Source organism: Rattus norvegicus, chromosome 12, assembly GCF_021556685.1.
Source record: "Rattus norvegicus strain SHRSP/BbbUtx chromosome 12, alternate assembly SHRSP_T2T, whole genome shotgun sequence".
In the NCBI taxonomy this organism is placed as follows: domain Eukaryota; kingdom Metazoa; phylum Chordata; class Mammalia; order Rodentia; family Muridae; genus Rattus; species Rattus norvegicus.
In genome coordinates, this window is record NC_141545.1 from 20,559,811 (window position 1) to 20,582,146 (window position 22,336).

Genomic DNA, 22,336 nt, shown 5'->3' on the forward strand with positions numbered 1-22,336 from the left:
TGTGGTTGGAAGGCAGTGACACCCCCTCTCCTGTTGCAGCAGGTTGTTAGCCGAGGCCCTTGGCTGGAAGCAGGGTATCTGTGTTAGGGAGGCTCGGTTTGGCTTATGGCTATCTTTGCAGCTGTGTGTCCCAGGCTGGGTTGGGATGCCCCTGTCTCAGTCTTTCCAACAGCTGGCATTGTAGATGTGTGCCACCATACTGGCTCATCTACTCGTTTTTATAACTACTGTTGTGTCTTAACTTTTTATGTGTATAAATATTTGTAAGGCACTTGTAAATACATGGTGGCACATGCTTATAATCCCAGCATCTGTGAATTGGAGGCCACCCTGGGCTACATGTGACCCTGAAGAAGACAGAGGAGTGGGGTGGGGATGCTACTGTTTTTGTGAGTTTGGGACCAGCCTGTCACCACCACCCTTCCCAAAAAAGAAATTATTACCCTGACTTGTCAGTCAACTTTTTTGAGATGCATTATGTGATGTTCACTGAGTGGATGGTAGTCACTTTCACACTGGGCCCCCTGAACCAGCCTCTTCAAGCAGCCTCTGAGACTTCCTCAGGGTCAAAGTGACCTTTTCACCAATGACAAACCAGCCACTGCATGCTCTTCATCTCCCACTTAGGAGGAGTGTCGGGATGCTATTGCACTGACGACCACGGTCGGTGGGCGGGTGGGGGGATAGATAGATAGATAGATAGATAGATAGATAGATAGATAGATAGATAGATAGATAGATAGATAGATAGATAGATAGATAGATGGGAGGCTGACCTTGAATTCAGAGATCTATTTGCCTCTGCCTCCTGAAGGCTGGGATTAAAGGTGTGGTCACAGTGCCTGGCTTTCTTTTAAAAACATTTTGAAAGTTTATTTACATAGGTGTGGATGTGGATGAGAGAGAAACATTATCTATATTATATACATATGTGTGTGTGTATATACATATGTGTGTATATTATTGGCTTTGAAAATGTTCTCGGAGCTAAGTCTGGTAGCACAGGCCTGTCATCCCAGCTACTCTGGTAGCTGAGACAGGATCTTTGCAAGATCAAGGCTAGCCTGGGCAATTTGCCTGGTGCCTGTCTCAAAATGAAGACTGGCTGGGGCTGAGGCTTAGTGCTAGATCCTTGCCTACCACTCATGTTCCCATGTGAGGCTCTAGGTCCAACCCCCAGCCGGGAGCTTACACTATTTCCTTTTGTGTTTGTTTGTTTGAATCAGGGTCTCTGTGTATCCCTGGCTATCCTGGAACTCACTCTGTAGACCAGGCTGGCCTCAAACTCAGAGATCTGCCTGCCTCTGCCTCCGGAGTGCTGGGAGTGTGATTCATCACTGCCCAGCTCCAGGTTTTCATGTCTTAACACAAGATTATTGGAAGTTCAAACTACTGAGTGTTTTTGTTTGCAAGGCTTTGCTTTATTTGGGAATGGGGTAAAAATGCAGGGGCTTTCCAGAAGGAGCTGAAGAACCAGGCGCTGACTCACCCAGTTTCAAGGCTAGGACTTCAGCAGGTGATAGGTAGGGTTTGCTGGTTGTTTATTAGGAGCTGTGCCAGTGGGTGTTAGCGCTGGGCTGGGGGAGATCTACACAGGTAATAGACAGTGGACAGTCAAGGGGTCACTAAACTACGAAAGGGGAAGTGTCTAGCAGAGTCAGCCTTGAAAAGTACACATTAAGCTGATGAAATGGCTCAGTAGGTAAAGGCGCAAGTCAGCCCATGGAGCCAACTCCTGCAAGTTGTCCTCCCTCTTTCTGTCCCTCCCTCCTTCCCCCCACTTCTCTGTGTGTGAGTGTGTGTGTGTGTGTGTTTCTCTCTCTCTCTCTCTCTCTCTCTCTCTCTCTCTCTCTCTCTCACACACACACACACACACACACACACACAAATTTTTTTTTCAGAGCTGAGGACCGAACCCAGGGCCTACCACTGAGCTTAATCCCCAACCCTGTAAATAAACTTTTTTTTTAAAAAAAACCTAAAAGAAAGCCAGACATTGTGACACACACCTTTAATCCAGCCTTCAGGAGGCAGAGGCAAATAGACCTCTGAATTCAAGGTCAGCCTGGTCTACCTAGTGAATTCCAGAAGTCAGAGCTATATGGTAAGACCCTGTCTCAACAAAACCACAACAAAAAAAGAATCTCTAAAGGGTTTTTAAGGGGTAAGGATGGGCTGGAGAGATGGCTCAGTGGTTAAGAGCACCGACTGCTCTTCCAGAGGTCCTGAGTTCAAATCCCAGCAACCACATGGTGGCTCACAATCATCTCTAATGGGATCTGATGTCCCCTTCTGGTGTTTCTGAAGACAGCTACAATGTACTCATATACAAAATAAAAAAATAAATCTTTAAGGGGTAAGGATGTGTGTCTTTATGCAGTAACCAGGACAGACCTCCGAGGCTCAAGGGAATGCTGGGCCGAGAGCACACAGGGAGCGTGGCATGTTCTTTTATAGCTCATAGTTCTTACCTGTAAAATACTCCTTTCTAGAGCTCGGTAACAAACAGCCACAGTAAAGCAACTGAAAGCCACAGATGCCTAGCATACAGGCAGTGTAGCACGTGGGAGCTGAGGGTTGGGACAGGACAGTGCTCTCATATCCGCAGCAGTCCAGGGGCCATCTGTGTCTCATCCAAGGGTGTGATTGACATCACCGTTTTTTTGTAGCTGCCAGTAGAGACCTTTCTCAGCTCGTCCTCATTACCCACCACCCTTGATGGTGGCCTCCAAAGTCCCTGTGCACACACCACTGTGAAGTCTCACCAACCCTGAGTCACTCCTGCACTAAGTAGAGACGCCTTTTCCCTCTGCTGATGCCACCACCTAAGCTAGCCAACTGGGAAATGTCTAACACTAGTCAGCCTTGAAAACACACGCTGCTCCAGACCATTGAGACACCCTGGTCAGAGGAGGGGGACAGTGTTCCTGAGGACAACACCCAAGACTATCTTTCAGCCTGTGCCTGAATGTACACATGCAGGCACACACCTACACCCCATGCAAGGACTCCTCCTTCCTTCTGCTTACACTACTGTCTGAGTAGAACCAAAAGGAAGTGGTCCAGGCTATGAGCTGTCACCCCTGCCCAGCCTGCTGGGATGACATGGTGGAGCCACTATGATCCAGCAGCTTCCTGCCTTTGTGTTGAGGGAGGAGACAGGACCAGGAGAGGAGAAAGTCAGCACAGGGGCTGACCCACTCGGTCTCTTGAAACTTCTTCCTTCCAAGCGAGCGGGACAGCTTTGTGAGGAGCACAGGTTGTCTGGAAAGCTGAGAGCTTGTTTCTGGGCCTTACGTGCCTCTCCCACCTCAGAGCTGCCAACCACCAGGGCTGCCTTTGCTGCTTATTGTGGGGGCTGGTGCAGGGAAACTTCAATGCTGCTGTCCCTGGAACAAAATCCTCTCCCTTGAATCATCCCTATGACCTTCCCCCCACAGCAGGAAGGAAGTGACTGTTCACCTCTTCCTCTAGGCCATCTGGGGCAAAGGACAGAGACACAGACAAATAAGAGCTGGCTCTTGTGTGTACCTCTGCCGTCTCCACACAGAGAAGGCTGAGGCAAGAGGATCTTTAGTTCATAAGAACCTATCTCAAGGTTTTAAAACTAAAACAACAAAAAGTAGACCACACTTAGAGGCTGATGGTCCCTGTTCTCAGCTTTTTGTCAGAAAGTCACAAGCTCTAATGGGTGCCCTGTCGTGGCCTATCCTTCTTGAAGACCTAAAATGTGCCACTTGGGAGATGACTGGGGTGGCAGTGTATTTGCCTCACAAGCATTTGGATCTGAGTTTGAGCCCCAGAACCCACATAGGAAGCCAAGAATGGTGGCACATGTTTGTAATCCCAGCATCTATAGGCAAAGACTGGAGGAACTCTGGGGTTCGTTGGCCAGTTACCCTAGTTGATGATCTCCAGACCACTGAGGGGCCCTGTGTCAGACTGTCTTTTGGTCTACACATACACACACAAAGAGAGGGAGGGAGGGAGGCAGGCAGGCAGGCAGGCACAGGCATGCATATACAACATACACGCATCAAACAAAAAAATTTTTATTTCAGTGCCATCTTGTTGTGTGTGTGACCTTACCTTTGTACACTTCTGTGAGAACGTACAAAGTGAATGCAGCAAGTGAACCTGGGCCACTGTCAGCTATCAGACAAAGGGTCTTGTGTGATTCAGAGAGCTACTCTCTGGGATTCGTGGAGGAATTGTTTTCTCGTCTTGGTTTGCTTACTTTCTTCCTCGTCCTCTTCTTGTTACTACATTTATTTGTAGGTATCGTGTGGGTGCACATAGGCACATGCATGCTGTGGCATACATGTAGAGGTCAGAGGTCAACTTTGTGGAATCCATTCTGTTTCTGCCTTCACAGGATTCAGACAACAAACTCAGGTCGTCAGCCTTGGCAGCAAGTGCTCTCACCACTGAACCATCTTGCCAGCCCAGCCTTTGATTTCTAAAGGAAGCTTTGTATGTTGTTTACTCAGCATTCCGTGTCGCTCCCGTTATTAGTGACCTAGAACCCTTTCTCCTCTGGCCCTGTGAGTGCCACTGCTTTCAATTACCCAGCATGCCTAGAGGGCAGGGCCATGAGCGATGCACTTGGGATGGACATTGGCCGTTAGTGACTCAGTTTGTGTTCAGCAGAAAGACTCATCACCAAAGATTCTCCTCATTCTGTGTCACAAATCATACAGAGGCTTCTAGAAGCCAGATTGCCATCTTTCCTGTCCCCTCTCCTCAGGACTTACTTAGTGTCTGCAAACAGCACCTGAAGCTCTTGGGCCATGTGTGTCAGAGCAGAACTGTGCCCCAGCCCGGGTTTTACTTCTCACCCCAGCCCTTGCTGCTGGTGTGGCCTGGAGGCAGTATCCACCATTTACACCAGAAGCTGCAGGGAAGCACAAGAAGAATTTAAATCTGGGGCTAGAGCTGTGGGAATGATGGGGTTCGGGGGTTGCTTGTTTTAAGTCAGGGTCTTATCGCAGACTGGCCTCACACTGGCACTTTAGCTGAGAATGTCCAGGAACTCCTGATCCTCCTGCATCCACCTCCCAAGTGCTAAGACGACAGGTGTGGACACCACAGCCAATTTGTGCTCTGAGGGCTTCGGCCTGCACGCTGGACAAACACTCCAACAACTAGGCCACAGCTCCGGCCTCAACCGCTTTTCTTTTTCTCTTTCTTTTTTTAAGTTGCGGTGTTTGGGAGTTATTTTTGCTTGGTTGTTGTTTTGTTTCTCCAAACTAGAGTGTTACTCTATAACCCTACCTCAGTTGGTATTCACTCTGTAGCCCAAGTTGGCCCAGAACTTGTGGTAATCCTCCTGTCTCAGCTTCCCAGATGTGTACCACCACTCCCGGGTTATTTCCTAAAGTCACGTGTACTGTCCTATCGTGCTTTCCACTGCTGTGACCCAGAGCAGCTGGGGGAAGGAAAGGGTTTTTCTGGCTTACACTTTACATCACAGTCCCTCACTGAGGGACAGCAGGGCAGGAACTGAGGCAGAGGCCATGGAGGAGCGCTGCCCGCTGCCTTGCTTCTCCTGGTCTGCTCATCTACCTTTTCTGTACAACCAAAGGACCACCTTCCTGTGGGTGGCATCACCACAGTGGGCCCAGTGCACACATCAATCATTAATCAAGAAATGCCTGTAGGCCAACCTGGTGGGGAACCCCACAATCGACAGTCCCTCTTCCTAGGTGATGAGTCAGCAAGAAAGCCACCACCACCACCACCACCCCGACCCCCAGCCAGCCTCTGCCCGCTTAGACTTTGCTTTTCTATGTTCCCACAGCAGAATAGCCCTGCCCCTTCTCTCCCCCAGTCCATCCTTTCATCCATTACTCTGGCTTCCTCCATCAAGCCTGAGCTATGACTGTTTTTCTTCCCCACAGGGTGAGTCAGTGAAGTACTTCCTGGATAACTTAGACCGGATTGGCCAGCTGGTGAGTAACCCACCTCTCCCCACAACTGCAGTCCGCTATCCAGGGTTAGAAAACCTCATGTGGAGACCAAAGCAGATGAGGGGTTCCAACAGCACCATGGGCCAGCTCGTCACATGGTTCCTGTGAATTGTACCATCTGCCACAGCCCTGCTCAGTTCTACACGCCTGTGCTTAGGGAAGAAGTTGCCCTATGAGAAACACAGGAACCTGGGCTAGGGCCCAAGGAGGCTTTCCTGTCACTTGTGGTAGAAAAATTCCAGCATATGCCAAAGCCCACAGGATGGTGAAGCAGTGATCGTCCTCGGGCAACCTGCCTGCCAGCAGCACCTCTGTTGTCACTGCCTCCTCAGTGTCAGGTCTCTTCAGCAGGGCCATGCAGGAGGATGGCGGCCTAGAGGCCAGCCTGAGAGGCCTGTCTCAGTAAAACACAGAAACAAGATGAGTGCACATGGCTGACAGACAGAACAGAAAGCACCGTCGCACCGCCATTGTGCTCCTGAAAGACTAGCAGAGCTCCCAGTGCCCGCCAGCACCCAGGCAGTTCGGAGACTTCCCCCATCACCTGGTGATTTTGCCTTGGTGATGTTGTTGTTTTGGAATGTTTTGAACTGACATCCTGATGAGCCCCAGTCATCACTGGGTAGTACCATCACAAAGTCTGTCAGTCTGCAGATTGTTTCCTGCCTGCTGTTTTTCCTCCTTTTGACTTATTAACTGAGTGTCTCACCCTGGATTTCCCTGTGCCCGCCTCACGGTGTGGTGAACAGATACCTTCTACCCCTGCGACATGAGTGGACAGATGTACTGATCCCTGGGCCTGCGAAATGCAGATTATAGCCTTGTCAAGAATTGCCACAGTTGGGCCATTGGGTGTGGCTCCGTGGAAGATCACCTGCCTTGAATGCCCCTGTGGGGCGTTGGGGTGGGGCTCAGTGTGGCGCATGCAGGAGGCTCTGTGTTTTATCTTCAGCACCAAAAGAGTAAAGTTTCCAAGACAAACATTCTAACTGTCTCATGGACTTCATGTAGATCACATTACACAAGCCAAATTAGTGGAAAGGTTTTAGAACACTCTTGCTCTGGAAGCTAGAAAACTAAATGATATTTATGTTGTAGAAACAAATGAAAAAGATTTTTAATTACTTGTAGTGAAGAAGGCTAGATGAGATGTTACATTTCCAGCTGAAGGCTCTGGCCGTTCGCTCTGTGGTGAGCCAGAGGGCCTGGAGTCCTTAGGAAACGAAGTGTTCGATCCTGTTACTTTGTTGAGGATGGATTTTGGTTAAATGTTCTTGCAGAAGTCCCTGTGTCTTTGCCCTGCTGCCTGTCTTTCTGCCAGCCCTCCTGTGCTCATCCCTCCCTGTTTCCCTTCCTTCCCAAATGTCTCCCTTCCTCATGTTTTCCAGAACTACTTCCCCAGTAAGCAAGACATCCTGTTGGCTAGAAAGGCCACCAAGGGAATCGTGGAGCATGACTTCGTGATAAAGAAAATCCCATTTAAGATGGTGGATGTGGGCGGCCAGAGGTCGCAGCGCCAGAAGTGGTTCCAGTGCTTCGACGGGATCACATCGATCCTGTTCATGGTGTCCTCAAGCGAGTATGACCAGGTCCTCATGGAGGATAGGCGCACCAACCGGCTGGTGGAGTCCATGAACATCTTCGAGACCATCGTCAACAACAAGCTCTTCTTCAACGTCTCCATCATCCTCTTCCTCAACAAGATGGACCTGCTGGTGGAGAAGGTGAAGTCGGTGAGCATTAAGAAGCACTTCCCAGACTTCAAGGGCGACCCGCACCGGCTGGAGGACGTCCAGCGCTACCTGGTCCAGTGCTTTGACAGGAAGCGCAGGAACCGCGGCAAGCCTCTGTTCCACCACTTCACCACTGCCATAGACACCGAGAACATCCGCTTCGTGTTTCATGCCGTGAAGGACACCATCCTGCAGGAGAACCTGAAAGATATCATGCTGCAGTGAGACAGCCCCTCTGCCGTCCTCTCGTGGCCTCCGTGGCCTGTGGCCACATGTCTCTGGTGTGTCTGCCACCTGCATGGACCTGCAGTGGGCATCTCGAAGCCACACCATCTAATACCTGGCTCAAGAATGCTGGACTGTCAGCCACACCAGCGAGCTGCGGGCAAGAGGACGTGGGAGTGTCAGTGATAGCTACTGAATCGGGGACTGAAACTACTGAATCCACGCCATCGCTCTGGTGTTGATCTGTAAAACCTGGGAACACAGCTTTCTCCCTCCCTACAGAAACTCTTCCTTGCTGACACGACTTAACCAAGGTTCAGGTGTGCACAGACACACATGCTCTCATTAATGACAGAAACACAACCCCAGCTGGCCTTACAGACAGCTCTTCCCTCTGACTCGCAGGTTCTCACGGAGACACACTAACTCGGAAGCTTAGCCTCACGGTAGGCTGTAGAGGGCATGCGCTGCTGCTAAGCTCAGAGTGGCTCAGCCGCAGTGCCACCTCCCAAAGTGAACACACTGCCTTTAAAATTGTGCCAATACCCTCCGAGTCCCCACTCTGAGGCACGTCAGGGCCAGCAAAGAAGCCAAGTCAGGTGTCCACACTCCCGACTAGAGAACAAGGTGGGAGCTGTGAAGCTGCCTCACCGCCCCAGGAGCCACTTACCGTGTCTCCATGCCCAGTGGGCCGGCCGCAGTGTGGAAGGTGACCTCTGAAGCAGCTCTGGCAGCCTGTGCACACAGTGGTGCTCTACTTCCCCAGCCTCCACAGCCCATGGCAAAGACACACAACCAAGTGGCCTTGTAGTTTGCCTTACTTGACAGTTGTGGCATGTAGCATCCCCTGTCCTGGGCTCTGAAAGTGGGCCCAAGACACTCTGCAGCTGTAGAGCGTCTTCATGTCTTGGCTGCTGGACGGGCCCCAGCCACTGGCCCTTTAGGAGAAGCCCTGGGGTCTGCACACCGCCCTCACCATTGCCTTCACACAGTGCACTCTGCTCTCAGAGTGGCTGGCAGGCCGCATTCTGTCGCTGTGCACATAAAGTCAGTCAGCACCCTCCTAGCCCTGGTCCATGAGGGTGCAGAAGGCTGGGGACATCAGCACAACCTGCTAAGCCTCGCCTCCTTGGCAGGTGTCACTGTTTTACAATACGTTGCATTCCAGACCTGCCTCTGTCACTGATTGCTTTCTGGGAGCGGGGGTGTGGCTTATAACTTCCCCAGAGTGTTGTTTTGGTTCACTAACATATCCAAGGGCCCTGTCTGCAACTGAACTACTCCTGACACTTGATCCCTGTTGCATCCTTGTCTTGGCTCATTTCAGGCACCAGACACATAGGATTCTTGGAGCAGATGCTAAGCCAGGAGACAGGATGGGGCTGCTTCTTAGAGCCCTTGTTATGGCAGCGCTCCATCTAGGAAACAGCAGTCAGTCTCTCCTGCTCACTGTTCTCCCTCTCTGTGCTCAAGTCTGTCAGTGCTCGCTGGCCTCTGGCTCTTCCCTTTGGGGAGGGAGCGGCTGTTCTGCCTGCTTCACCGAGTCTTCACAAGCTGAGGGGATGAGGCCAGGTTAGTACCAGGGACCAGCAACCTTTCAGGGCTCCTTGGGGGTCTCAGGTCCACACACAGTGAGCATCCCTTGCCAGGTGCCCCATGTATCTGTCAGTGCTGAGACGCCAAACACACAACCTGTTCCCAGCTGCTGCTGGGGGCCACTGTGACCGAGGAGAGTGTGGGGTTGCCAGGGAGAGCGCTGTCCCTCTGACAGCCTGACCAGATGATGTAGCTTTGAAAGCCGGCAGCATGTGAGTAGCAAGATGTGACCTTGAGCTAGCTGAGCAGAACACAGGTGGATGGGCAGAGGCCCCCATCCTGGCGAGCTGAGCCTGGCTGTGTCCTGTCAGGACGCCCTACTCTGTGACCCTACCCTGTGATCTGTGAAGTGGTGCAGTCGGAAGACGAGGCTGGAGTCCTTTACAAGTTTCTACACTAGATTGTAGCCAGGTTTTCTCCCAGGCCTTAGGCTTTGGTTTACTTTTAATTTTAATTTCACTGTTACCCTTGACTATTGTCCTTTTTGTTGCAGTGTTGGAGAGGCAGGAGGTATTTGTGCCTCATCTATTACTGCAAAAAAATTAAATAAATGTAACAATAAACGTCCTAAAATCAGCCCGCCTCCTGCCTATTAGGCTGCCTATGTTAAGGAACAGGCGCGGGGTGGGACATCTGAAAAGTGCTCCTCCCTCCTCTGTACAGGATTCCTCCAAAGCCCGTCACTCACTCTGGCTGGCCTGAAGATGTGAGCTTCACACCTCTAGATGTTGGTCCAAGTGAGTTCCTGGTTTTCCTTTGCTTAATATGAAACATAGGTTTACCACTCAAAGCCAACGTTCACCTTCTTGTTTTCCATCCCCAAAGCACAGCCTTTTCATTTGAAGATTCACCCTGTTAATTACAAATTTTAATTCCATGTACCTGAGCCTGGCAGGTCAGAGAGCCATCATAAATACCTTCTTTCAGTGAACGTCTCCAAATCACATGAGCTGAATGTGGGGGTGGGGAGGGGTACAAACATTGAAGTGCACCCTTAGCCAGCACAGCGGCCTACACCTTGGGAGCTAGCGGCTGAAGGAGTATTCAAAGCCAGCCTGGGATGGGTGGGACCCCATCTCAACAAAAAACACACACAACAGGACAGGGACAGGCTCCACAGGTAACAACAGCACTTTCTGCACAAACATTAAAACCCGAGTTCAAATCCCTGGCATGCACAGAAAATGTCAGTTGCATAATATATGCTCCTGTGTAACCCTGGCACTGTGGAAGACAGACAAGGGAGTCACCAGTGCCTGCTGGCCACTAGTGGAGCTCCTAGTGAGAAACCCCGCCACCAAGGAATAGGCAGAGTTAGTGATCAAGCAGGACGCTACGTCCATCCTCTGGCCTCTGTTTAGGCACACAGACACGCACCCCACACTAAATAACAGGAGTTTCACAGAGCCACCAAGGACTGCCCACGTGCTATGTGCACTGCTGGTAGTGGAGGCTTTTGCCACACCATGTGGTTTGTTGGGGGAAAATACTGGCTCCAGCCTCTGCCAGGCAGCACCGTGAGCAATGCCGGGAAGCATGGCAGTTAGGGGTGAGCAATGCCAGGAAGCATGGCGGTTAGGGGCTTCCTTTTCTAGCCCTGGTGCTGGTGTGCAGAGGGTGTTGTTCCTACCTGCCACCTTTTCACCAGCAGTGGATTTGCTTTATTCCTTTAATGAATATGATTCCAGCCATTCACCGTCTTTGTGGAGCTCTGCCACAGGACTGAGGGTCTCAGGAACTGGCTTTCTCCTTTTATTTGGTCCTTAGTGTGGTGGTGAGTTTTAACCGTCAACTGCCTGAATCTAGTTACTTGGGAAGAGCCTCAGGGGATTGTCTAGATAAAGTTGGCCCGTGGGCAGTCTACTGGGAGACAAGGTTACTAATGAAGATAGGGTTGAACACCTCAACAATCCTCCTGTCTCCCCTCCCCATCCACAGCACTGAGCTTACAGGAAGAACTGACCGTGTGTGGATTTTTATGTGGGTCCTCAGGATTTGAACTCGGGTCCTCATGCTTGAGTACACAGGGCCTCATGAATCCCTCAGTGGCCTGTAATTATCAGTTACTGGACATCTGAGGATGACTTTGAACTTATGCTGTTCCTCTTGTCTCAATCTCCCTGACCTGGGATTATTCAGAGTCTCCTGATGCTGCCAACCGAGCTATACCCCCAGCCCAAGAACCCAGCTTTTAGAATCTGCTGCAAGAGATGCAAAGGACCAGGGGACGGTGGCTGGCAGCCCTTCCCCGGCACAGCATTGCCCAGCATCACCTCTCATCGCCGGCCGGAGCCCAAAATAACTCAGGTTTATTTTTGAGCTCAGCCTCTTGGGTAGGAGGCGAATGAAAACAAGCTTTAAGTCAAGAGGCTTGTTTTAAAAGGCAATTTCCAAGAAATGTCTGGGGGTCACTGTGGGGTCAGCCCCACCCAGCATGCCGTGTTCCCTGTCAGGCTGAGATGGATTGACTCCTCTGGGGTCTTTGTTTTGTTAGTATTACTTTATTATTGCCTGTGTGTGCATGTGTGTGGAGGTGAGAGGGCAACTCTGAAATAGATTTTCTTCCACATTTACGTGGGTCTGGAGGATCAAACTCAGGTCATTAGGTTCACATAGAAAGCACCTCTACCCACTGAGCCTTCTCATTGACCTGGTTTTGTTCTACCTATGTGTTTTCACGTGAGTGTGTGGAAGCTTCCAGAAGCCTCAACAGAGCTGACTGGGGACTGCCCAAGAGTGAGGGTGCGGGTCCCTAGCCGTCTGTGCAGCCCTTTATTCTCCCTATTTCCCTGCAGAGTTCAGAGAACACAGTGAGCAAAGGCAGGGCCTGGTGTGGGGTTAGCAAGATGGCCCAACCAACAAAAGTGCTTGCCATATAAGTCTGATAACCTGAGTTCAATCCCCAGAACGCACAGGGTGAACTAACTTCCAGAAGTTCTCTTCTGAAATCCATGCACACACCATGACACACGTGTACTTCATTAGCCTGCATCTCACTCACAACACCAAGATTTTACTAAGAGAAGTGAGCGAGCAGACACAACACATCCCCTTGCACTTAAAGACTTGAAGTTTAGCAGGATATGAGGGACAGCTGTGGTCTCAGCTCATGGGAAGCCCAGCAAGATGTCCAACAAGAAGATAGGGCAGTACCATCTCAGCCAGTAAAGGTGTTCGGGACCTGGTTTGATCCCAGAACCCAAGTAAAAAAGCTGTGTGTAGGGGCTCAGTGATTAAGAGCATTGGTTGTTCCCCTAGGGGGCCGGGTTTAGTTCCCAGCACCTACATGGCAGCTCACAACTGTGTAACGCCAGTTCCAGGGGATCCGTAGACCAGGCACGCCTGTGATGCACATAGCAAAGCAAACTCAATAAATCTTGCCCAGGTGGTGGTAGCACATGCCTTTAGTCCCAGCACTCGGGAGGCAGAGGCAGGCAGATCTCTGTGAGTTCAAAGCCAGCCTGGTCTACAGAGTGACTTCCAGGACAGCCAGGGCTACACAGAGAAACCCATCCTGGGGGGGGGGGGGGGGAATGCTAGACATGGTAGCAGGCGCCTGTAACCCCAGCTCTGGAGAGGTGAAGACGGGCAACTCCCTAAGGAGGGAAAGGCTCGCCAGGCAGCCTAGCCTACGTGGCAAGTTCCAGGCTAGTGAGAGACCCTCAAAAAAGCAAGATGAACATCCTCAAAAACCTAATAAAAATATATTCGCGGGGGCTCAGCAGTTAAGAGAGCTGGCTGCTCTTCCAGAGGTCCTGAGTTCAATTCCCAGCACATGGTGACTCAACCATCTAAAATGAGATCGGATGCCCTCTTCTGGTATGTCTGAAGACAGCGATGGTGTACTCACAGAAGAAATTTTTTAAGTTTTAAAAAATATTATTTTTAAAACGGCAAGATGAGCCAGTCATGGTGATACATACCTTTTAATTTCAACAATGGTGAGGCAAAGGCAGGTGGATCTCAAGGTGGAATTCGAGATCAGCCTGGTCTGCAGAGTGAGTTCTGGGAGAACTATGACTATGTGAGAGACCTGGTCTCATCAAAACAAAACAAAAAAAGCAAACAACATCTAAGGTGGCCCTCGGGCCTATACATGTGGGCACACGCACAGATACACACGCACACACACACCACATACACACGTGTTGCTTTTCAAAACAACAGTCTTGGGCGCAGCTGCCTGTCCCTCCAAAACCTTGCTATCCCTGCCTGTGGGATCCACAGAACGGCTCACCTTGGCACTGTGCACAGACCTGTACATGGGCACATCCCTGGAATGTTCTAGCATACCCTTCAACCTCAGCAGGATCTAAGTTTGGACTTTAGCTCTACCCCCAGCTCCCTACTGCATGTCTGTGTTTTTAAGCACTTTGGAGGGTCTTTCCATCCACAAAGGTCCCAAGGGACAGTATTCTTTTTTCTTTTTTTTTTTTTCGGAGCTGGGGACCGAACCCAGGGCCTTGCGCTTGCTAGGCAAGCTCTCTACCACTGAGCTAAATCCCCAACCCGGGACAGTATTCAAAGAATAGCATCTCCTTCCTGCTCTTGTCCCAGCCATGAGGTGAAACTCTATCTTCTGTCCCCAACAGTTTCTGTCACAAATAGGAACAAAATGCTGGCCTGCCTCCCCCGTGACAGGAGTCTGGGCTCTGGGTAGAAGAGGGGACATTGGACATCAGGGCACCCACAGCCATGGTCCTGGCTCTGCTGCCCAGCCAATAAAGCCAGAAAGGGTAAGGAAACATGTGCTGGGTATCCTAGCAACATGGGACACGGGAGAGTCCACAATGTAAAGCTAAGCAGACAAACTCCAAGGTCGTCTCTAGCTACACAAGGGACCAATGTGGGCTACTAACAACTTAGTGCAAAACAAAAAACAAAAATTAAAAAAATAAAAGGAGGCGTTGGGGTAGCAATAAGAACCAGGAGGCCCATCCTGGCCAGAGGGAAGCAGTGGGAATCTTCCCAGAAAGGGGAGACATTTCACTGGCGCTTCACACTTTGCTTCATGGCCTCTGTGAGGTGAGTGTCTCTGCTTCATGGACACTGTTCCCACCGAGATGTTCTACCTCATCCTCCCCACAGCCTAAAAGCCATGGACCCAGCACCACAGGTGAAACCTCGGAAGCCGTGAGCCAAACAACCCTTCCCTCTTTTAAGTTGATTTGCTCAGGTGTTTTGTCACAGTAATGAAAAGGGAACAGCTATTCAACTACAAGATGCACATACTCCCCTTACTGCCTCTGTTCACAATGGAGAGTCAAGAGCCCACCCTCCTCCTCCCTCAGGACTGTGAGCCTGGCCTTGCTGGTCAGCTGGGATAGTTGAGAACAATGAGGGTCACTTCAGGAAAACAGCGTGCGTGTGTGTGTGTGTCTGTGTGTGTGTGTATGTGTGAGAGAGAGAGTTTCAACAATACACAACACAAAAACAAAACAACACAGCTGTGTCAGGAGTTTATACAGCTGGAGACAGAAAAAAAGTCATCAAAGAGAAAAGAGCTGAGCCCCTACCACTACCACACTGGCCTAACTGGTGGCAGGAGCTGGGCAGCAGCAGCCTCAGGGTTGGAGAAGTGACCTTTGCCTTCCACTGCCAACCCCATCACCCCCACTTCTGCCAGTCTCACAGGGCACAAATTTCTTGAGGAGCTTCTCAAAGGCACCTGTGCCAGCCCTGGTGAGCAGAAAGGCATTCTAGCCACAGAAAAGAACCCCTGTGTGAGAGACACAGGTCAGAAATGTTGGCGCTGGAGAGATGGCTCAGACATTAAAGGTGTGTGCTGCACTTGCAGAGGACCTGAGTTCGGTTGGAATTACCCCCATCAGGTGGCTTGCAACTTCCTGTAATGATATCTAGGAGTCTGCTGCCCTCTGCTGGCCTCCGTAGGAAACTGCACTCATGTGCACAGACACACAGATACAAATAATACACACACAGCCACATAACCCATGCTGCAGGGTGGCCCAGAGCTCTGGCTGAGAGGAACGAGACAGACCAGGGCCCCCTCCTGCAAGGAAGAAGTGAGCATGTAGTAACCTCCTGCCTGCGTCTCAGTTAAAACTGCAAGCCACACAACATGGGGGCCCTGTGGTCAAGCACCCAAGGAGCATTTCCTTAGCTTCTGGGGAACCTTTGTTTCTAACCCTGCAGATACCAGAGTACCCTCAGTCACTGGTTGGCTAGTATCCTCAGGAAAAAAGTGCCAGGAACTGATTTCTCGGCATTGGATGGTCCATCTTGCTGTGCTAATTCTCTGCCCCCCAGTGGCACTGGGAAGAACTGGCCTTGGCAAGTCTGCGAGAGCTCAGTCGCCGCCTCAGGGAAGAGAACTTGTCCCCCAGGACCCTGCGCAGTCCCACATTATCCTTGACACAGGGCATGTATTGCTTGGTCACTGGTAGCTGCCCTGTGAACATCTCCCACCGACCCAGGGCATCCACGGCTGCATCCACCTGGACCAGCTCCTCTTCAGCCACCTCCCTCTCCAGGGCCTGGATGCACGCATCCAGCCACTGTCTGTATTCCTCCAGGGCATCCACAGGCCCCCCCAGTTTCAGCAACACTTCCGAGGCCGCTAGGGAGCTCAGTCCTTCCTCAGACACTGGTTCAGGCCCATCAGGAAACGTATGACTCCACGCATCAGGGGTGACGGGCTCTGACGGGCTGGTGACAGGCTCCGTGTCACTCTCACAGCCCATGCCTGAGTCAGCACTGAAAGGCAAGGTGTCCTCTGACACAGATGGCTCCCCGGCCTCTTGACCAGACCACATCTCCAACATCACCCGAGTCCAAGTGTGCAGTCTCTGTGGGAAGAAACATAGGCTGGGGTTAGTGAGGGAGCATGGGGCTGGAGCCATGAGGGCTCTTGAAGTAGGTGGGTCTAAGGATGGGAGTCCAGGTCGCAGCCCAGCTAGACTTCCCAACTCCCAGAAGCCCACCTTTCACAGGTACTTGGCAAGATAGCTGTTAACCCAGCTATTGCTAAGAGTTAAATTACATGAAGATTACAGTTAATCTGAACTTTGAGTGTGTGTTTGTGTGTGTGTGTGTGTGTACATATACACACGCAGGTGTGAGTGCACACTCACACAAGTGTAGGGTGCACACATATGCATGTGGAGGCCAGAGATCGACACCAGGCATCCTCATAACACCTGGATTTTTGAGACAGTCACTGAGCCTAGAGCTCACCATGGTTAGACTGACTGGCACTTAGGGACCCTTACTGTCTTGGCCTCCCCAGCACAAAGATCACTTATGCCTGCCCCACACCTAACTTTTTGTTAGCTGCCAGGATCCAAATTCACATCCTCATACCTGATAAGGTGTCTTCCCAGTCCCTAGAATTACAACTTTGTTTTCCACTGGGTGGAGGTGGTGCACACTTTTAGTCCCAGAACTCGGAAGGCAGAGGCAGGCAGATTCCGAGTTCAAGGCCAGCCTGGACTAGAATGAGTTCCAGGACAACCAGAACTACATAAAGAAACCCTGTCTCAAAAAAGTTTATTGTCCTCCTATTTATTCATTTGTTGTTTTCCTTCTTTTAAAAATATATTTAGCCTGGCATTGTGGTATACGCCTTTAATCCCAGCAATTGAGAGGCAGAGGCAAGCGGCCCTCTGTAAGCTCAAGGCCAACCTGGTCTACAGAGCAAGTACCAGGACAGTTTAATGAAACACTGTCTCCAAAAAAAAAAAAAATGTATTTATTTTATGTGTAAGTATTTTATGTGCCTGAGTGTATCTATCAGCACTCCATGCATGTAGTACCCACAATGGCCACAAGAGGGCATCAGATCCTGAGGACCTGGAGTGGGCTACCAGACACAGGTACTGAAACCAAACCACTCTTAACCACTAAGCCATCTCTCCAGCTCTGAGTTAAAACGTTTTTAAGTCAGAAGGAGGAATCAACCCATTTCCTGCCACTAAATGCCACCTGCTGTCAGCTGTGCTGTGACATTAGCTTCCTAAAGTACATCCCCTGATGGATGCCTTTGTGATAGAGCACATCCTCAGATGTGCAATTATCTTGTGTGACAAGGACTAGTGTGTCCCACCTCTGCTTTGAGGCTAGGTCTCACTTAACTCCGTGTCCCCTACCCGAGTCCTCAGGGACTGTCCTAGCAACACTGAGCTGACTCTAACTCCTGCAGCAGCCTGGAATGCCAGAGCCCCACTAGTCCCCATGCCCTATCCCCACAAGGACTTGGCCATCCCAGGGTGCCGACTCAACTCCTGGTGACGTACATCCTTTCAACTCCACATGCACACCATGGTGCATGTACACACGCACAAACAAACAATGAACCTTATAAAACTGAGAGGCAGCTGGAGAGATGTTTCAGCAGTTAAGAGTACTAGTTGTAGGGGTTGGGGATTTAGCTCAGTGGTAGAGCGCTTGCCTAGGAAGCACAAGGCCCTGGGTTCAGTCCCCAGCTCCAAAAAAAAAAAAAAAAGTACTAGTTGTTCTTCCAGAGGACCCAGGTTCAATCCCCAGCATCCACGTAACTGACAACCATCTGGAACTCCAGTCTCAAGGGACCTGACACCCTCTTCTGACCTCCATGGACACCGGACACACACATGGTATGCATACATGTAGGCAAAACACCCATACACATAAAAATAAAACTTTTCTTCTTTCTTTCTTGTTTGTCGTTTTTTGTTTTGCTTCAAGATGGGGTCTTCCTAAGTAGTTCTGGCTGTCCTGGAACTCACTATATAGACCGGGCTGGCATCAAACTTACTGTGATACCCCTGCCTCTGCCTTTGGAGTGCTGGGATTAAAGGTTACACCAACACCACAAAATTAAAAAAGAAAAATATCTGCGGGGAGGGAGGCTTCCCACACCCAGTAAGTAAGTAAGTTGAGCCTCGGCACTAAAAACAACTCGTTTTTACACAGACAGGAATGCCTCCTCCATGCACTGAAAACTTTTAACTTGATTTCAACCAAAGGTGGATTTAAATAAAAAAAAAAATAAGCAGCATTTGCCTTTGACCCCAAACCCTGAGCCTTGCAAGTGTCCTAGTTTGCAAACGAGCCTTCCTACTGGGATAAAGGTTGGGGGTTGCTTGCAGCAATACTTCATGCTGACAGCAGAGGGCAGCACCTCCTCGCCAGCTCAGCCAAGAGAGGCTCCCTGGCTGGCTGCCCCTCTGGACGCCAACTTGATACACTTCCCCTTTGTCCTAGGGCTGCACTGCCTCTGAATGCAGGATCCCTGGTGTCCGGCTTGGAGCAAAGTAAAGGAAAGAAGACACAGAGATGTAAAAAAGGAGCCTCCCCAATGCTCTGTAAACACAGCACTTCGGGATGGTGGGAAGGGGCGGCTCTGCACCTGTCCTTCTCCACCCACTGTAGCCTGATGTCTCTACCACTGCCACCAGCCTGGGTGTTCCATCTGCCCACCCACCCCCCACCCCCAGGAATAACAGTGCATGCATGTCCTTTGGGGCTGGCTCTTGCGCTCTCTCTCTCTCTCTCTCTCTCTCACACACACACACACACACACACACACACACACAGTCCCCTCCCATTGCCTCTGTGTGGCTGTCCTGCACGCCACACACTCACCTTGTACCTCTCCAGGAGCCTGAAGCCCAGGAGGTGGTGCAGTTTCCTCAAGCAGATAGGACAGAGGTCCAGAGGGCGCCGGAGCGCCTCATCCAGGCTAAGCACCCCCTGCAGGAGGCAGCGGAGCCAGCGACAGCTCCCCAGGCCCAGGAGGTGGCAGAGCTCATGGCAGGTGACCTAAGGGGGACAAGACCTTGCCTCAGCCTCTGCATCCTGTAACTCCCACCCAGGGATCCCCAAGCCCACTGGGCAACCCTGGAAGAAGTCCAACACCTTGGGTAAGGACAGATCCCTGGATGGTGATCCAAGCATCTCCCTCACTACATCCTCCATAATGGCTCCAAGAGGCCACACAGCATGAGGAGGCTTAGAAGCCAGCCAGATCCCAGAACCCCATCGGGTCCTATTTTTGATGTCTTGAACCGTGGGGTCTTTCAGTCTTGGACCACTCACTCTAAAGTCAGGGACCACCTTCCTTTTAGCACTGACTTGCAAGAGGCCTCTGGTCCTTCCTGTCCCCCATGCTCACCTTGCAACACTGAACCATGCCCAGGGCGCTGTAGCACAGGGTCTGTCCTCCCTCCTGTGGCAACGTCTCAGGACCACCTGCTGCTGCCTCCAGCAAAGCTGAGTCAGGAATGCTGGACCCGGCCTGCAGGAACTCCCCAGAGAAGCGAGCAAAGCTACACACACCCACTTCTGAGGAAAGAAGGGACAGCCATGGCTCCTGAACCCAGGGTGAAACCACCCCAGCACTTCCTGCAGCCCAGGGCAGCCAGAAGGACTGATCCTCCTCGCCGTATGCAGTCAACTCTGGGGATCAGCCCCTTGCCCAGGCCTCAAGTTCGTGCATACACATCACCCCCCAGGAGAGAACACCTATGCCATGACCTGCACTGGTGGGCTGCGACCACATCATCCCGTCTCCAGGGCAACGGTTGCTAGGACCTCAGCTCACCATGCCCCGGAAGAAATCTGCCAAAGGTGAAGGTCCAGGCATCATGGGGGTACAGGTCGGCCAACGTGAGGCCCAGCACGCACAATGCATCCCCCGGCTTGTTGTTCTTCAAGAAGGACAAGATGCCATCTGCAGGAAGAGGGTCAGGGTGGGGTGGATAAGCCTCCCATTCTGTCTCTTGGTCTGGAACCAGCCCCTCTCAAAGCCAGATGTAGAAAAGCCACATCTGTGGTGGGACCCAGAACTCAGAACAGCTAAGGAGGGGGAGATAACCCAAGGAGTGTTGGGCCTGGCCTGAGAGCAAGGCCATGGATTCTGAGGGCCAGTCATTTCCTGGGTCTCTGTCTCCAGGGTCATGAGAGCTGATCTGGATGCAGCAAGGCCATCACCTTCCACATGGGGTTGGGGGGAGGGGCAGCTGGGCTGAGGAGAGGGCTCAGTGAGTATAGTGTTTGCCATGCAAACATGGAGCCCGAGTCTGATCCCCAGGGCCCATGTAAAATAGCCAGTCCCAGGGGCTTGTGGGAAACAGCTCCATCCCTGCAGATCAACACCAGTCAGCCTGGACAGATTAGTGAGACCCAGGCAGTGAGGGACCTGCCTCAGACAAAAAAAAGAGGTTGTCAGAGACTGAGAAGACCTAACTGAGGTCTTAACTTCTGGTCTACACACACACACACACACACACACATACACACACACACACATATCATACACACTCTCACACACATAACATACACTCATACACATTCACACACACATCCACTCTCTCACACACTCACACTTGCAGACATACATTGACATACGCACTCATAAACTCACACACACATATGCACAGTCACACATGCTCACACACTCATACATTTCAAACACATCCACACACACTCACAAACATTCACACACTCTCACACACTCACCCACTCACAGATACACACTCACACTCACAGATACATTCACATACACTCCCATGCACGTGCATACACACACACACACACACACACACACACACAGAGCAAAAAGAGCCCAGAAGGGAACAGGTACCTGACCAGTTACCCCCAAAATACCTACACCCAGGTCCCTAGGCCCAGGGAACATATTACCTCAAACGGCTGTGATTACAGGTGAGGACCATGGCTCACCCAGACAGTCAAGGTCAGAGCAAGGGGTCTGAGCCACTCAGAGCAAAGGGAGGGAGAAGAGGGAGACCTAGGTGGCCAGTGAGACTCGGGAAAGCCAGGGAGTGACTGCAGAGGAGGAAAGGACAGGAGACAAAGGGTCTGCCCAAGGAAGTCTGCTACAGACAGAGGCAGAGAAGGTGGTTGGGCTGGGAGCACCTTCGTGACGATCAAGATGGACAGCAGCACAAGACGGGGAAGCAGCTGCACCTGGGTCTGCCAGCCACTGCCAAGAAAGTAGGAGCAGAGTCCCTCCCCCTTCATTACACAGTACCAAGGGAAAGAGCACACCAGAGCAGGACCAGGCCAGGGGAAGAGAGCAGGGACTTCTGGGTACCACCAAGGGCATGGTCTTCGGGGAGAATGTCCCGGCTGCAGCCCACTGTGTGGATGGTGGGACCGTGCAGGGGAAGATGCAAGGAGTAGGGGATAGTGGAGGATGAGAGAGGATGGAGACACAGGGAGACAGAGAGGGTAAAAACCGCAGGGCTATGTGACCAGCATGAGACCATCCTAGCCGGGAAGACAGGCATTGTGGGAGACTCAGAAGAATGTGTTCACAATTCAAAGCGCAGGGGATGTGGTTGCTGGCGACAGAAGTGTGGAGTACACCACTGTCCAGCAGAGATGGTCTAACCACGAAACTACAAATGTTTCAAAAAGGGCTGGGGAGATGGCTCGGCGGTAAGAACACTGTTCTTTTTTTTTTTTTTTTTTTTCTTTTCTTTATTTTTGGAGCTGGGGACCGAACCCAGGGCCTTGCGCTTCCTAGGCAAGCGCTCTATCACTGAGCTAAATCCCCAACCCCAAGAACACTGTTCTTACCAGAGGTCCTGAGTTCAATTCCCACATGGTGGCTCACAACCATCTACAAACCCTCCTCTGGCATGCAGGTGTACATGCAGACAGAGCACCCATACATTAAAAAAGAGAAAGAACACATAAAAGTCTGAAAGCCTTTTTACAAAATAATATAAAAATTATAAAAATATAAAATATTTGTAATATTTTAGTACAATATAAAAATAAAAAAGTCTAAAAATCATTTTAAAAACATAAATGGGGCTGGGGATTTAGCTCAGTGGTAGAGCGCTT

At 51.0% G+C, this 22,336-nt stretch overlaps 2 protein-coding genes across 6 annotated transcripts in view; one reads left to right on the top strand and one right to left on the bottom strand.

Annotated features, from left to right (window-relative positions):
• The window catches only part of Gna12 (G protein subunit alpha 12), an 80,581-nt gene extending 70,482 nt beyond the window's left edge, over window positions 1-10,099 (top strand). The window contains exons 3-4 of the mRNA NM_031034.2: window positions 5,901-5,951; window positions 7,358-10,099. Coding sequence (NP_112296.1) covers window positions 5,901-5,951; window positions 7,358-7,927 — 621 coding nt within the window. The 3' untranslated portion in view covers window positions 7,928-10,099. The remainder of the gene's footprint in view (window positions 1-5,900; window positions 5,952-7,357) is intronic.
• A 262-nt stretch (window positions 10,100-10,361) lies between these two features.
• Amz1 (archaelysin family metallopeptidase 1) overlaps window positions 10,362-22,336 on the bottom strand; it is a 37,476-nt gene continuing 25,501 nt past the window's right edge. For 2 of the 5 annotated variants that reach the window (XM_087578268.1, XM_087578269.1), the window contains exons 4-7: window positions 20,067-20,195; window positions 19,638-19,804; window positions 19,109-19,285; window positions 13,434-16,332 (exon numbers count right to left, since the gene is read on the bottom strand). In XM_087578268.1, coding sequence (XP_087434394.1) covers window positions 15,775-16,332; window positions 19,109-19,285; window positions 19,638-19,804; window positions 20,067-20,195 — 1,031 coding nt within the window. In that variant the 3' untranslated portion in view covers window positions 13,434-15,774. 5 annotated transcript variants of the gene reach the window in all.